The 14,921-nt window shown below is 56.9% G+C and overlaps 1 protein-coding gene across 1 annotated transcript in view; it reads right to left on the bottom strand.

Moving 5' to 3' along the window:
* Positions 1-2,550: 2,550 nt before the first annotated feature.
* Glis1 (GLIS family zinc finger 1) overlaps positions 2,551-14,921 on the bottom strand; it is a 195,282-nt gene continuing 182,911 nt past the window's right edge. Inside the window, exons 7-11 of the mRNA XM_026382416.2 lie at positions 14,061-14,193; positions 8,963-9,119; positions 5,833-6,011; positions 5,177-5,344; positions 2,551-2,973 (exon numbers count right to left, since the gene is read on the bottom strand). Of these exons, the coding sequence (XP_026238201.2) occupies positions 2,816-2,973; positions 5,177-5,344; positions 5,833-6,011; positions 8,963-9,119; positions 14,061-14,193 (795 nt within the window). The 3' untranslated portion in view covers positions 2,551-2,815. The remainder of the gene's footprint in view (positions 2,974-5,176; positions 5,345-5,832; positions 6,012-8,962; positions 9,120-14,060; positions 14,194-14,921) is intronic.

Genomic DNA, 14,921 nt, shown 5'->3' on the forward strand with positions numbered 1-14,921 from the left:
AAGAGCAGGAAGAGACGGGGGCCCCTGAAGGAGGACATGGAGGCTGTGCGGGGCAATCTTGGTCTGGACTAGAGAGGGGCTGGGTCTGCAGGTGTGGAGTGGCCAGGCTGGAAGAGCAGCATGGTCACCTGGCAGGCCTGGGCACTGTCCCTGCGCCCTGGACTCTGGGTCCTTGGAGCAGAGTCACTCACTGCACTGGAGAGTCCACCAGGCCACGCCTGTCATCCATGTCCCAGGGGCTCTTCAGGCACAGTGAGAAACACCAACTCCCTCCATGTAAGCCTTCCCCAACCCTGTGTAACAGTGACAGTTACACCCCCTGCCAATTAGGTGAGTGACTGCCATGCCCCTGGTGGTGGGCAAGGCTCCCATGGCCTGAAGCTAGGGGCTGCGGCCCTGGCTCATTGTAATCGAGGGACAAAGAGCCCGGGTGATGAAGGAAGGACAGGTTCCAGGGCCCTACCCTGGCGTCACCTCAATGCAGAGGATGCACTACTTGTGTCAGCATGAGTGTGCCAACAGGCATGGGGACAGTCCCCAGGAGGGAATCACACTGACACTCAGCCGCCAGGCTGGCTGCGACCCCACGAGCCCTACTGTGTGCAGGGCTCTGGCCGGCTCGTCCGCCTCCTCTTTGTTTCTCTGCCTTTGTCTCCTTTCCTCCCTCTGTCCCCTCGGAAATTAAATGGGATCCAACTGCCAGCTCCCTGTGTGTTCCGCTTGGGGCTCAGCCCTTTCCATTATTAATAGAAATATGTTCTCATTGTACAGCTTAATTCTGCTTATCTGGAGTGGATTAAGTACTGACAATGACATGCAGCATTGATTCCTGAGCATCTCTGTGAAGGAAATTTTGCCTAGGCCTAATTAGTTCCATAAAATCTGTGGGGGATGGGATGTGGGGGTGAGGGATCCTGGGTGGGAGTTGGGAGCCCGCTATGCTGTGTGAAGTTGGGTCAGCCCCCTGCCCTGGGGGCTTGGACTGGGCCCAGGCAGGGAAGCCATGGCTGAGAGGGGAGGTGGGAGCCAGGGAAGGAGCCCAAGGCCTGACTCTGAGTCTCAGCTCCACTCCCGGCTGGCTATGTCCCATGGATGGGTGACTCAACTTCACCATCCCTCAGTCCTTGTATCTGTAAAATGGGGGCAAGTATCAGTCATGGTCTGGCAAGTAACAGCTGGTGCTCAGACTGGGTCGTGAGGAGAGCTGGAGGAAGGGGCTGCCACCCAGGAGTGGGTGGCAGGGTGGCAAGAGAGACCATAGCACTTGGCTTCCTCACAGTGGGAGGAAGCCCATGCTAGAGGGACAGGGAGCACCACCCAGCCTGGAGAGGGGGCCAGGGGAGAGGCCACTTCACTGCAGCCAAGACCTTCAGTGGGACATGGCTGCCAGGCATCCCTGTCTCCCACCCAGGGCTCCAGGTTGGTCCTGGGGAAGCAGCTTGAGTGCAGCTGCCAGAGGGACCGGACACCCAGCACAGAGGTCTGCTCGGTCCTCCTGGGAAGATGCCCAGAGTTGGTGTGACCAAGGTGTCCCCAGATGATGCAGGGGCTAGGCAGACAGCCCAGTCAGTCACTGCTTCACTGGGTGTCCTCTGTGAGCCTCGGCTTCCCCTATGAACAGGGGGCTGACGAGATCTTCCCACTGCCCTTTGCCTACGTAAGCCAGCTGTGCAGTACACAAAGCAGGGTCCCCTGGCCTGGGGTTAGTCCTGCCTGCCACTTCTCAGCTAGAGGGGCAAGAAGACCCTCCCCAGGCTGTTTCCAGGGGCAGGGAGAGAGCCTGGCACACAGGCTATATGACTTCCCTTGCTTTGTTTCTTCAATGGAGGTGAGGCAAGAATTTTCCTATTTTTTAACCAGGTGACTTTCAAGGTGACATGGTGAAATGTGGGTCACTGTTCAGGTCACCTGCACAGGCATGGACAGTGGGTTTGCTCTCTCTGCTGGGTGCTGGAGAGAGCCTGGCAGGGCCAGGGGGCAGAGCCAGACTAGCCTTGCAGCCCAGGGACTGGTCTCCTCTCTGGCCTTAGCCACCGAGGCTAGGTGCGGGCTCGCTGGGCAAAGGATGCTTTCTGTACCTTGCTGGTCTACAGGGACTTGCCCTTGTCCCTTACCTTCTGAAGCTGCTGGGCTCTCTCCTGGGGGACTCTTCCTGCCCTCCATTCCCAGAGGCAGGCAGCAAAACGGCCTGCTGTCCCACCAGCTGAGTGGCATTGCCAGCAGGGGGCTGGGTAGGACAGAGCTGGAGCCAGGCTGGTCACTGAACCCCTCCTGGTCTGTTTGCTCACCTGTTTCTGGAAATAAGCCTGCCTGGCAGTGTTGTCCTGGGATGATGTGATAGGGGACAGCTGACACTGGCTCCCAGCCCCACAGCTGCCCAGGCCCGAAGTGGTTTGCACCCAGTTCTCTGTTCCATACTCCCTTCAGGTTCTCCTGGTCAGGACTTCTAAGCTGAATTACAGCACAGAATCAGGCCCCAAGTCTTGTTTCCAGTTTTTAATGTTTTTCTTGTAAAACCAAAAATATAAAACTGGCATGGGAATGGGAAATAAGTCTGTACACTTTATATACACGAGGTCTGTGATTTCAAAACCGTAGGAGAAACAGGAAGACACAATCAAGGGACTGACACAGGGCTATGACCCCCGGTGGGCACCTCTGAGCCCAGACAGCACCCCCATGGGGGGTGCTGGATGGCTGCCGTAGCACCCAGCACCTGCGTGGGCACCTGGCTGCTCTGTCCTGGGGCAGGGAGGGTGGCAGACCACGGCAGGCGGAAGCAGCAGCATCTGCAGAATGGTGGGCTGGGCCTTCCTCAGGTGTCCGTGTAGATGGAAGGGATGTGACTCAGGCAGTGGTCGAAGGCCCCATTGGGGAAGAAGCCACAGTCCTCGGGGCCGCTGGGCACCACGTCTTCAGATGGCTGCAGTGGCAGCGCTGTGGGGCACGGGGCCTCGGCCAGGGCCTCATAGCCTGAGGGCGGGCAGCAGAGGGTCAGAGCTGGAGGCTGGCAGAAGCTGTGCCCTGTCGTGTGACCAGCTCCAGCCCCACCAGCCTGCTCAGCAGCCCTCCTTGCAGGTCTCCCCGTGGAGCGCAGCCAGGTGGGGCAGCGGGCACCTGGGGAGGGGCTGGGGGGCATCCTAGCCTTGCATACCCAGGGAGCCCAGGCAGCTGGGGAGACAAGCCCGGCTGGCTTGCGGTGGCCCATCCCCCAGTGCTGTGCCATGGAGCATAAGTCGGGAGGGAGGACAGTTGGTGGTGTGAGGACCAATGATCTAACCCCAGGGTGGTCCCCTCCTGGCAGGGCTTGGCTCACCTCTTCCCTTTAAGTTTCCTTCCTACCAGACTGAAGAAGCCCCCAAAATGGAACCATATTTATTAGGCTCTAACTGCTGATTAAACATCATCTCACTTAAACTTCACAGCAACCCCACTAGGGGGGATTTGCTGTTCCATTCTGTAGCTGAGGAGATGGGCTCAGAGCAGGTAAGACATTTGTCTAAAGTCACCTTCTAGTAAATGGGGAAACTGGGACTCGAATCCAGGTCCATCTGGCTCCAGAGACTCCTGGCCCTTCCACTGGTCATGTTGTCTTTGCGGGTGGGGTGTTTAGTACTCAGAAGCCCTGGACTTGGAAGGGTCATCTTATGCAGTTCCTCCCTAAGGGCCCTGCCTCAGAGCTGCTGTCACAAATTTGTGTGGCCTACAAGTGAACCTCAGTCTTCCCATCTCTAAATGGGCTCAGGCTGAACTATTCGGAGGCCATACGGTCCCTCCAGCTTGTTCAGACTGAATCCATTGTTGTCCTGACAGAGTGGTCAGGCAGCTGGCAGTTAAGGCACTGAGCAGGGCCTGGGATGGGTGCTGGGAGGAGGGGAGGTCCAAAGACCCCCCACCTGGCTGCTCCTGTTTCCCTCAGAGCTGCTGACTTCAGGCCTGGGGTCCTGGTCCAGCTGGACAGGGCAAGGAGGTCAGGATGGTGAGGGCCAGCAGTGCTGGGCACAGTGCTGGTGCCTGATCACACACCAATCCACATGCCCACAAACACAGAACATGTAGCCCCCTGCAAAGCACATGCCACACAGGTCTGTACAAGGTGGGCATCCACCTACAGGTCTACCTACGCTGTACTCAGACACAGGCACACGCATCCAAACCAGCTCAAACATGCTGATGCACTCACATGTACACCCAAGCCTGTGGACACAGATGTGAGTCATGGGGTGGGTAACATGCATGCTGACTGGTACATGGCCATGGGCACAGCAGAACCTGTGGACACATGACAGACAGGAAGGTGCATGTCCCGGGAGCTCCTTATACCAAGAACCTCCCTTGAGAGCCCAACACACACATGCACACCACACATGCCCACGCAGCCCCACAACATAGGAAGACTACAGACACAGGAGCAGCTGTGTCAGCATGCACAGGTGGACCCATGCACAGATGTGGCCGTGGTGCTTGTTTCTATGTCCTTGTCCCTCTACTCCTGGCTGTAGGCACTCGGGACTGCCCAATAACCCTCTGAGGCAGGCTCTCAGCTTCCCCTGTGTCGGAGCCTCCAGTTAGATCTGCACCTGGGGCTTCAGGGAGGTTCCACTCCACCTAGCTGAATCTCCCACCCCAGGCCTGTCTTGCTGCTCTGGGCCTGAGTCCACAGTGGGCCACCTGGAGCCCTCCCCTCTCACTGGCTTCTCCACACAAGCCAGGGATGGGGAGGTGGGACCTCCCACTCCTGGATCCCAGGGCTCTGCAGGAAAGTCAGAAGCAGCCTGAGAACGAGCACAAGCCCAGGTTTCTGTGCCTGCTAAATGGGAATCAGTGTTCGTCTCATTCCCAGCTCTACTTGCAGGGTCCACAGCTGTACCAGGCACACAGTAGGTACTCAATCAATATAAAGCATTGGTTAGGCCAAGAGTCTAATTCTTCTCTGTGTCTTCAGAAACCCCTCAGTCTAGACACACGTAAGCTGGGAGTTTCTGGAAGGAACACTGACCTCTCCAGTCATGCAGTGCAAAGCCCAGTTCTGCAGGGCCCGGGTCTACCTCCCTGTGGGGAGGCTCTGAGTCATAAGTGGGGATGACCTTGTTGCACAGGACTGTCCCAGGACAATGTGCCTAAAGCTGAGCCTTGGTGGGTGCTCAGGGGAGGAAGGCTCGAAAGCAAGGCTCACCTGAGGCAGGTAAAGGCGCACTGAGGCTGGGGTAGCCATTGGGCCGCAGGGGGTTAAAACCGTGGGCCTCGCCGGCCAGTCCGTCCCCACTAGCTGCAGGCTCTGTGGTCCGGTAGCAGTCGCCATAGGGGAAGCAATTTTGGATGGAGTGGAAACTGCCCTGGTAGCCTGTGGAGGGATGTGGCAGGGCTGCATTAACAAAGGGACAAGGTCAGGCCGGGAGGGCCGGTCGCATGCTGTCCTCTCTGAGCATCGTGGTGTAAGGGAGAGAAGGGGGTATGGGGCAGGGAAGGGGGCAGGCTGTTCCCAGCTCTGCCCTGTGGGGTAGGGAGGTGGGGTGTCTGTGCAGGAGTCATTTGTCCTCCAATGGCACCCAGGCCTCGCCCACCTCCCAGCACTGTCATGCTGTTCTCTTTCTGGAAAAGCCCTTCCTTGCTGGGGGACAAAGCACACTCCTCACTTTCAGAACCAGTTTCCTCCAGGAAGTACCCTGACTGGGCATTCTAGGTCACCCATCTTTCAGCTCTGCCCAGCATGGACCTCAGTGGCTGGCCTGTCGTTCCTGAAGTGCCCATCGGCTTCCCCGGGACAGTGTGTCACTGCTCTTGGGTCCCCCAGGAATGGGCGTGGGTGTGGAGGGCCGGGCCAGGGCTTACCTTGTGGGCTGGGCAGGGGCGGGGGCGGAGGGCTCTGGAAGGGTGGGTAGGACGGCTTGCTGGGAAGCGTGGAGAAGGGCTGGCCACCCGGAGACTGGCTCTGGGAGGACGGTGGCAGCGGTGGTGGGCCAAGCCCCTTTAGAGGGCTGACCATGGGTGAGAGGAGGCTGGGCCCCAACCTGTAGAGCACAGAGAGGAGGGACGTCAGCAGGAGGCTCAGGGGGCAGAGGCACGGCCACGGGAGCCCCTGGCTTACAGCCACATGCGGGGAGAAAGTGGAACTCAGTCTCCATTTTCTTGTTTGGGTTCGTTGGACACCTACATTAAGGTAGACTGCAAACTCAGTGTCACGGCTCCAGGTGACCTTGTTACCCTCACGCATTCTCTGCGATATGAGGTTTTATTGGGACAGATCTGCCCTCCAAGGAAAGTAGGACTGTGATATGGAGAGAGGCTGGGGATGGAGCTCCTTGTCTGAAGCTGTGCTTGGTCACCTTCTGCTCCCTCCAGCTGGGAATCCTACTGTCCCTGCCCCTCCATTGTGCTGCCATCATGCATCTGGGGTCCATCACTGAAGGCAGGGCAGGGACAGGCAGAGGCAGGTCAGCCCCGAGAGCATCCTCCATCCTCCAGCTATCCTGTGGTTGTTGTGTGGTCTGCATCCCATACGGGCACTTGTGGCCCAGCTCTGTCCTGGCAGTGCCTGTGGAGAGGCCCAGCTCTCTGCCCTCTGGGTCCTCACTGTCCAGAACAGGGTCTCACATGGCAAACAACTGATAACTGGCAAACAGGTTTCTAGATCGAGGTGAACAGCACTGCCCAAGAGTGGCCAGCTCCAGCGGGCAAGCTCCGGCCTTCTCCAGGTTTGTTTTCCTGTGCGACCTGCCAAGCGCACATTTGCCACCTTAACAGTCAGTGAAGTCAGACAAAGCCCCACTCCACCCGCAGTAGACATGTGGGCAGAGGCTAAGCCACTCCACCTGAACTCCCGAAGGAGAAGAGGTCACCTGGAGCCCCCTTCTGAGTCATGCCAATGCATCCACCATCAGATGCTTGGCTTCGGTTGGAACCTAGGGACCCGAACATGAACTCTGGCTGGCCTGGCAGAGCAAGGGCTCATACCTCGCCCAGGACCAGGAAAAACCCACCCTATTTGGCGTCTTCTCTGAGCCAGGGTAAATACATTTGGTCATGAAGTCAGGCCCTCTTAGCATATTTTTGAGTGAATCAGATAATTCTGTCAAGCTATTTAAACGTCCCAGCAAACCATTGGGGAGCCTTGAGTGGCCGTTCCCTGTTGACTTTGGCAGGAAAGGGAGGCTGAGTCCCTTCCCCCACTCTCTTCTCAGGGGATGAAAAAGGAACCCATTCAGGCCGAGCCTGGGGCTGGCGAGGGGCACAGGGCCCTCCCGCCATGCTAAACTGAGAGCCGGGGCACCTGGCTGGGGGGTGACTCCTGGCCGTTCTGCAGGCAGACAGAATCTGGTCTCTCACCACCCTGCCTCTGGCTGCAGAGATTTTTGACCGCACCCACGCGGTGGCAGGCAGGTGAGAATGAGGCAGAACAGAGGGCACTGGCCTGAGCCATGGGGCTGAAGATGTTTGGGGCCAGCTGGAGGGTGAGCAGGTGGCCTAAGCTGGCGGGGGGCAGGGGGTTCCTGTCAAAGGTACCTATACCAGGTGACACGTAAAACATCAGGCATGTGCAGCTGACCGTCACCGTATTCCTACAGGAAGGTTTCTAGAGGAAGACACTGAGGCTCAGGGAGGGCTCCGTTTTCTGGGTCGCCCTTTGTACCCCAACAGGCTGCCTCTTCGTGGCTGTTTGCTCGTGCTCCACCACAATCTCCCGCAGATCCTGACGCTCTGTGGTCTGCTCTGCCTACTCTGGACTCCTCTGACTTCTGCTGTCCTGTGCACTGTTGCCTTCTGGTGTCCCTTCCCCTGTCCAGATCAGCCCGGCTCAGGCGCCATGCTGCATCCCATCCCACCACGGTCCAGCCTCCTGCTGTGGGCAAGGCACGTTCTCCTCCCAAACCTGACCATATCACTGCTCAACACCTTTCAGGACACAGCCCCATTACGGGCCTCATGGCCTGGCCCTGGTGACCTCTCCCCACACTTGGCACCCCACACAATGGCAGCATGCCATGCTCTTCCTCCTCTGCCACCTGTCCACCACACGACTCTGCCTTCTACCTGGAAGCCTGGCTTAGCACTGCCTCCTCCAGGCAGCCTTCCCTGATGCTCTCCCCCAGCCCCAGCCCACTGGATTCCCCTGGGGGCTTCCTCCCTTGGTGCACCTGCCCTGTATGGCCAATCTCTGCAGGCCTGTCCTCCCCCTGCTCCTCCTCCCACTCATCGTGATTGGTGGTCCCAGACTGGGCCCAGGGCCAATCCAGCGGCACTCAATAACGGAACACAGAGGAATGGATGATGAACGGGAGGAGGAGCCCAGTTAAGGTCAGTGGGTGATGAAGCCAGGCTGGTCCCAGGCACGTGCTGGCCAAGGCGAAGGCTACAGCCGTGGGGAGGAAGGTGCTGCTGGGGCCAGGCCTTGGGTGACAAATCAGATCAAGTCACTGCTATGGCAAACAAAATGGCAGGGCCTCAGCCTCTCTGTACTCCGCACAAGCCCAACAGACTTGAGCAGTGTCAGGGTCAGCAAGGAACACACTGCCAGGTGATCAGTGGTCACTGTGAAAACCACATTGAACGCTGGGAGAGCCACTCCCTCTGCAGTGACCTTCAGGCCGGGCTGTGCTCACAGCTGCAGTGGCCAGAGATGCCCAGGCCAGCATGTCTGCAGGGGGCCCGGGAAGTCGAGTCCACTCATCCAACACGAGGAGCAGAGAAGCCTGGAGAGGCTCCCAGGGAGGCCTGGGGTGACAGAAGACAGGTGGGGGCACAGAATCTTCCTGGGGCCCCCAGAAGTCAGGGACCAATGCCATCTGCCTCACAGGGTCACTGGGAGGCATGGATGAAGGTGCCCAGACAGTGTGAGACAGAGCAGAGCATGCAGTAAGTGCTTCATAGATGCAAGCTACCCCATCACGCAGAACGCCCAGGCAGCGCGGGGTGCCTGCCGCCCACTCATGTCCCCTAAGGAAAACTGGTATGGTGTACGTACCCATCCCTGGTACTGTCAGCTGTGGGTAGAGGGGACAGATGATGGTGTGAACTGGTGGTGACGTCCAATGGGTGGTGCCTGGAAGGGACATCATGCGTGGGGGGCAGGATGCCTGGAACAAGCCCATTATGAGGGGCAACGGAGCCAGGATACACACCTGCGGGGAACCAAGCAAATATCACTGGGCTTTGGCCACCCCTAAAGATGGCTGTGGATGGCCCAGGCACCGCGTGCCTACTTATAGAGAAGATGACAAGAAGGGAAATGAGTAAGGTTGTATTACAGGAAGTACAGGTGCTAGACAAGGAAGGTGATGACCCCACTCTGTTCGATTTAGGCCCTGGCCAAAAGGCTGTGTCCAGCTGGGGCCAACTCTGATGGCAGAAGAGGGCTGGCAAGGGATTGTGAGAAGCACAGGGTGTTCAGACCGTGTGTGTGTGTGTGTGTGTGTGTGTGTGTGTGTGTGTGTGTGTTGGGGTAGGGGCTTGTATGGAGCAGGCCACCACAGACCTCTATTGGGGCCATCCGGAGAAGCAGGGATTGCTCTGAATTTCCCCTGATGGGGACATGGAACAAAAAGAACTTTGAGAGAAGCAGGAACCAGTTCTCGGGGCTTGGTGGTCCCTTCTGATAGGCAAGGGTGCTGCAGGGTAATGGAGTGCCTCTGGATAGAGTGAGCTATCCGTCCTCAGAGGTGTGCCTGTGAAAGGTTCTGAAGAAAGGATGATCACCCCAGCTGGCCTGGGAGACCTCTGAGAGGAGCTGCCATGGGTGGTGGTTTAGACTGTACACTGCCTAAGGGTCCCAACTGAGAAGTCAGCTGTGTTCTAGCCTCAGATTCTGTCCCTATAGAAGACACTTACAGGGCGATCCCACCTTTTACCATCTCTCCCCCTTGTTAAGAAGGTGGGCTAATAAATCAATGGGGGACATTAGATCAGTCAGGTATTGGTCCAGAGGCCCAGTTGAGAGTTTTAGAACTATTGAGGCCAGCATTCTCTAACTGCCTTCACTGAGGAACCCTTCCTCTGGGATAGAAGCCCGAGGGGGCACACAGCAAGGACTGCCAAGTTTTTGATGCTCCCTATTCTAGCTGGAAAAAAAAATGAGGCCAATTTTGCCTTCTCTCTTCAATCTAGCCAGGTTTTTATTTGAACAGAAAGTGGCATCTTCCCTGAAATCAATGCATCAAGGTGATAACCTTGGGAGGACTTGGTGGCCCCAGCAGCTGTGGTCTGGGCTACACCAGTGCAGCATCTACTCCACCTGGTCAGTGCCCCCTCTCATGGCCAGGTGTGACCTCTTGAATGTCACTCTGGCCATGGTGTATCTAGACCCATTGGTCTTTATCGGGCAATAAGAAACAATCTGAGAAGACAGGTTCCTTCAAGGATGGGGTACAGTTTACTTGTCAGTTATTTGCGATTCCAAGACTAGCACATCCCAGGCTGGATCTCCTGACCTGGGCCTGCAACTCCAGAGGCTGCTGCAGGGAACTGGGCTTGGCAGGGACTGCAGGAGGCAAGAAATAGACTGTAGCCAGCGGAGAGAATGCGCCCCCTTAAGGTCTGTGTTGGAACTGCTGGACAACGTAGCGCTGGCCTGGAGACCTCAGTCTGTCTCTGGCAGGCACCTGTGGCTGGGCTGAGCTGGGCGAAAGTCTCCTCTGAGACAAGAGTCACACCCTGCTCATGAATGTATGTGTGCCAAGTTCAATCTCCACATAGGTGGCCTAATCATCTTCAAACTGTCGACAGGGGAGATAATATGATCCATTTTTGAGATGAAGAAAGTAATCTTAACAAGATGCATGATTGGCCCAAAGCCACACAGTGGGCAGTTACTCAGGCCTGCCTCCTAGGCCATATGGAAAGAAAGTCCAATTGAGGCTGGCCCAGGAAATAGCAGTGGCTTTGTCTCAGGCTAGATGTCCAGCTAGGGGCCACCGCTCTGGCTCAGGCTTCCAGCTAGCTGTGAGACTCTGGGGTCGGGGGGTGGGGGGCGGTGGTGGTGCCGAGCACCCTCCAGCTCTCAGCCACAGGCCTCTCCGCCTTGGGATCTCTGTTCTCATGGGCAGCACTGCCTGTCTCTCCATCTATCAGGTGCCCTCCCTGCTAGGGCCACATCACTGCCAGCTGACACAGGAAGGCACTGAGGGGATCTCTAGAGGGAGCCTGGCACAGGGCTCTCCCTCGCCACTCCCTCCACAAGCCCCTCCTTGCCTACCATCTTGAACCAATTTGGGGCCTGTCAGCTGGGAAGGCCTGGAGTCCCAATAGTCTTGCTCCCTCTCCCCAGCCATGTGACCTCATGCTTCTCACCCACATCCTCCCTATCATGGCACTGTGAGTCTGAAGAAAGACCTGCCAGATAAGCTCCTGAGGGTCTCCTACTTGCAGAAGCTTCCTATAATCAGCAAGAGTGAGAACCCAAGAAGCCTCCCTGCAAACACTCCTCATCAGGTTGTAGAGAGGCACTGTCAATCATCAGGCAGGTACGCCTAATTGCTGGCCCTAACATCTGCTCCCAGCTGTGCCTCAGCCATCTACTATGTGGCCTGCAGAAGAACCTGTAGGATGAATCTGGGAATCTAGGGCCCCTGGGTTTGCCTGACTGTTCCTTCCCCGTCCTCAATGTGATGGAAACAGCTGAAGGTCAGGGATCAGCACAGGGGCAGTGTACAGTAGGTGCTCAGTATGGCATCGAGGTAGTGTTGGCAGCAGGGCACTAGACTTTCAGGTAAGAGCACAGCCTCAGGTGCAGGGCCTGGCTCAGCCCTGCCTCTGTCACTTCCCAGCAGGCAGGCTGGGGCCTTCCAAGTGGCAAGGGTTGTAGTTGACATGCACAGGCCCAGGCCCTCTGCCGCTCCTGGTGCGTGTTCTCAGCAGGTTTGGGAAGGAAACTGAGGCACAAAGCAGGGAGGAAAGTATCACTTCCTTGCCGTCTCAGGCCAGAGCAGCAGGTCCCAGCAGGCTGGCATTAGCCTAAGGTCCTTCTCCCTGTGACACTGCCTTTGGTGGACTTTGTTGCTCATCTGTGGCCTGGGTGACAGCTGGGCATCAAGTGAGATGGTGTTGTAAAGGGACCAACCCAAGCAGGTGCCCCAGAGATGATGACTGCTGCCCCCAGCCCTCTCCCCAAGGACAGCTCTGCGCTCATCTGGGAAAACAAATAGCCCTCGGATCTGGACCCGCCACTCTCTTCTGGATGGCCCTGGTTAGTCCTTCTGCCCAGTCCAGATCCTCCCAAGGTAGGAATGCTGGAGCTGCAGGACCTTCACCCTGGGACAGCCGTTGGTGGTATTAGTGCCCTTTCCCATGGAGTCTGGGATAGCCCAGGAATCCCCAACTTGAGCTCCAAGCAGTCCCAACCGGTTGTTGGGTGCTGTCCCGTGTGTCCTCCTCCGTGGGCTGGTCCTGCTTGTGGTCCTTTCAGCCCTGCCATTTGGGAATTCTGACCCTGTGAGTGGCAGCCATGGTAGAGGGGCCCTAGCTGGAGGGGAGGGAGTGGGCCCTCCCCTGAGTGTCCACCTGAAGAAAGGGTGAAAACCTGCTTCCCCAAGGATCTTGGGGAAGGTTTTGACATATCTTAAAATCTGTTGCTACTTCAACGTTGAGAGGAAGAATAATGAGAAAATTTTTAAAAATGTTTCAAATGGTTTAGAGTAATTCAAGAAATCCCAGAGGGTGGACACAGCTTTCTCTCGAATGCCAAGGTTTCTTTGGAGAGTCAGGGGCAGAGTGCAGGAACTATCAGCTGGAATCCAAAGACCATGCTGCCTCATCTGGGCTGGATTCCCAAGCCACAGGGCCAGGAATTCCTGCTGTGGCCTGCAACCTGCCCATAGCCGGCAGCTGCTGGAAGGATAGCCAGGCTGCCTTGGCCAAACCAGAGGCTTTGGGTGTCAGGCCCAGTGGGCCTGCAGGGTCCAGGGCTCAGGAAGCCCCATTTCTGGGCCAGAGTTTAATGATGAGCTGGTAGTAGGTTTTGGCCTACTTGCCCACCCTCTGGGAGCCTTGGATTTCTTTTCTTCTTCTTTGATTTTAAAATATTTTAAAATTGTAGATGAATATAATACTTGTTATTTTTTTTTATGTGGTGCTGAGGATCGAACCCAGGGCCTCGCACGTGCTAGATGAGCGATCTACCACTGAGCTACGACCCCAGCCCTAGATTTCTCTTCTGAAGCAGGAGCTGTGCTGGGAATGAAACAGGCCTTCAGGCCACGGCCAGTGCAAAATGTTTTTTTTTGTTGTTGTTGTTGTTGTTGTTTTAGTACTGGGGATTGAACCCAGGAGTATTTATCCTCTGGCCCACATCTCCAGCCCTTTTTATATTTTATTTAGAGACAGGGTCTTGCCAAGTTGCTTAGGGCCTCACTATGTTGCTGAGGCTGGCTTTGAAATCTTGATCACTGCTGGGAATACAAGTGTGCACCTCCATGCTTGGCTAAAATGGGTGGTTCTTCCTGGATCTTAGACCTAGGGCCACAACCTCTCTTCACAATGTTTGGGGCAGTGCTGCATATACCCCCAGCCTGGGGTGCTGGTGACTCTGTGGTGAGGAGGACCCTAGTCTGCCCCAGAGGAGCTCACAGTCAGTATGATAGGTTGACAGACGGGAAACAGTGACATCCCAGAGTGCTCAGCACTGGAGCAGCAGGCAACCCAGAGGAAGGCTTCCTGGAGGAGTGGGCAGGAGGTGGGTCCTATGGGTAGAGCAGGAGCCCCCTTAGTAAAGAAAGGGGAGGGGAGGCTAGCTTCGGAGTTAAAAGGAGCAAAATATTCAGGGAATTGGATCCAAAGTGCCAAGGTTGAGACAAGAGGACTCCAAGAGCTCCCAGGCCTGGTGAGGCCAGGCTGAGAAGCACAGTATTTCCCTATGGGCAGTGGGAGCCATGGAAGGGTATGGAGGGGCATCTGCCTAGTGAAATGAGCTGGAGGAGAAGATGGGTTGAAGGTCGGGAGCCAGAGGGTGGGTAGCAGGCAATCAAGTCCAGAGGAGTGGGCGCCCTGTGACAGGTCTCAGCCCTATGGCCCAGGGCCCAGGGAGCATCCTGGAATGCTCAGCCCCCGGCCCCACCTCCCTGCACACTTACCCGGGAGCAGCTCCTGGCCCAGGGCTCGACTGCCCTTCCCGTCACTGGCAGCCAGCTGTGTGGACGTGTGAAGCTGGTGCAGGGCCAGACACTCGCTCAGGACATCGGCCTCGGCATTAGGGCCTGCGTTCAGCTTGGGAGCAAGCAGAGAGGGGGCGTTAGAGGCAGACCGCCTGTCCACCAGCTCCCCTTGTTTTAGAAGCAGGTCGGCAGCCCAGGGTAAGCCCCTTCTCCTCCCTGAACCTCAGTTTCCTCATCTGTGACGGGAGGTGATGGTGTACAATGTGAGGACTGTGTTATTCCTGAGTCCTTAAGCAGCAGTCGCCAAGATGGGATTCGATACACCAGGATTTTGAGGGCAAGTGCACATGTGACAGAAAGGGGGCATGGTCAGGGGGGCTGGGAATGCCCCCTGACCCACTGATCCAGGGCAGGAGGGGGAAGCCTTCTTGACTGGGAGTTAGGGGTCCTGTATCTCTTGGGAGGGGGCTGCTTGTGACCTTTGATCCCTGAGGGCTGCACGCAGTCTCTGGCTGGGAGCAGCCATGTGGTATGGCCTCAGCACAAAGCTAGATGGACAGCCAGGAGCAGCCATCGGCCTTCTGAGGTCAGCTGGAGGTGAGCAGCACACACGGTGTGCGCACTGAGGCAGTGGGAGGAAAGCATGGCAGGCATGCGGCATCTGCCCCACCATGCCTCTTCTCTGTACAAGAGGCAGTGGACGGTCCAGTGCTAGGCACAGAAGAGCTGGGTTCAGATCCAGTTGCACCTCTTACTTCTTACGTACACTGGATAAGTAACCTAGACTCTCCGGGTCTCGCCTACCCTGCTTGTGATTTGCAGCAATGACTATGCTCTGCC

Source organism: Urocitellus parryii, chromosome 11 (genome assembly GCF_045843805.1).
Source record: "Urocitellus parryii isolate mUroPar1 chromosome 11, mUroPar1.hap1, whole genome shotgun sequence".
Lineage (NCBI taxonomy): Eukaryota > Metazoa > Chordata > Mammalia > Rodentia > Sciuridae > Urocitellus > Urocitellus parryii.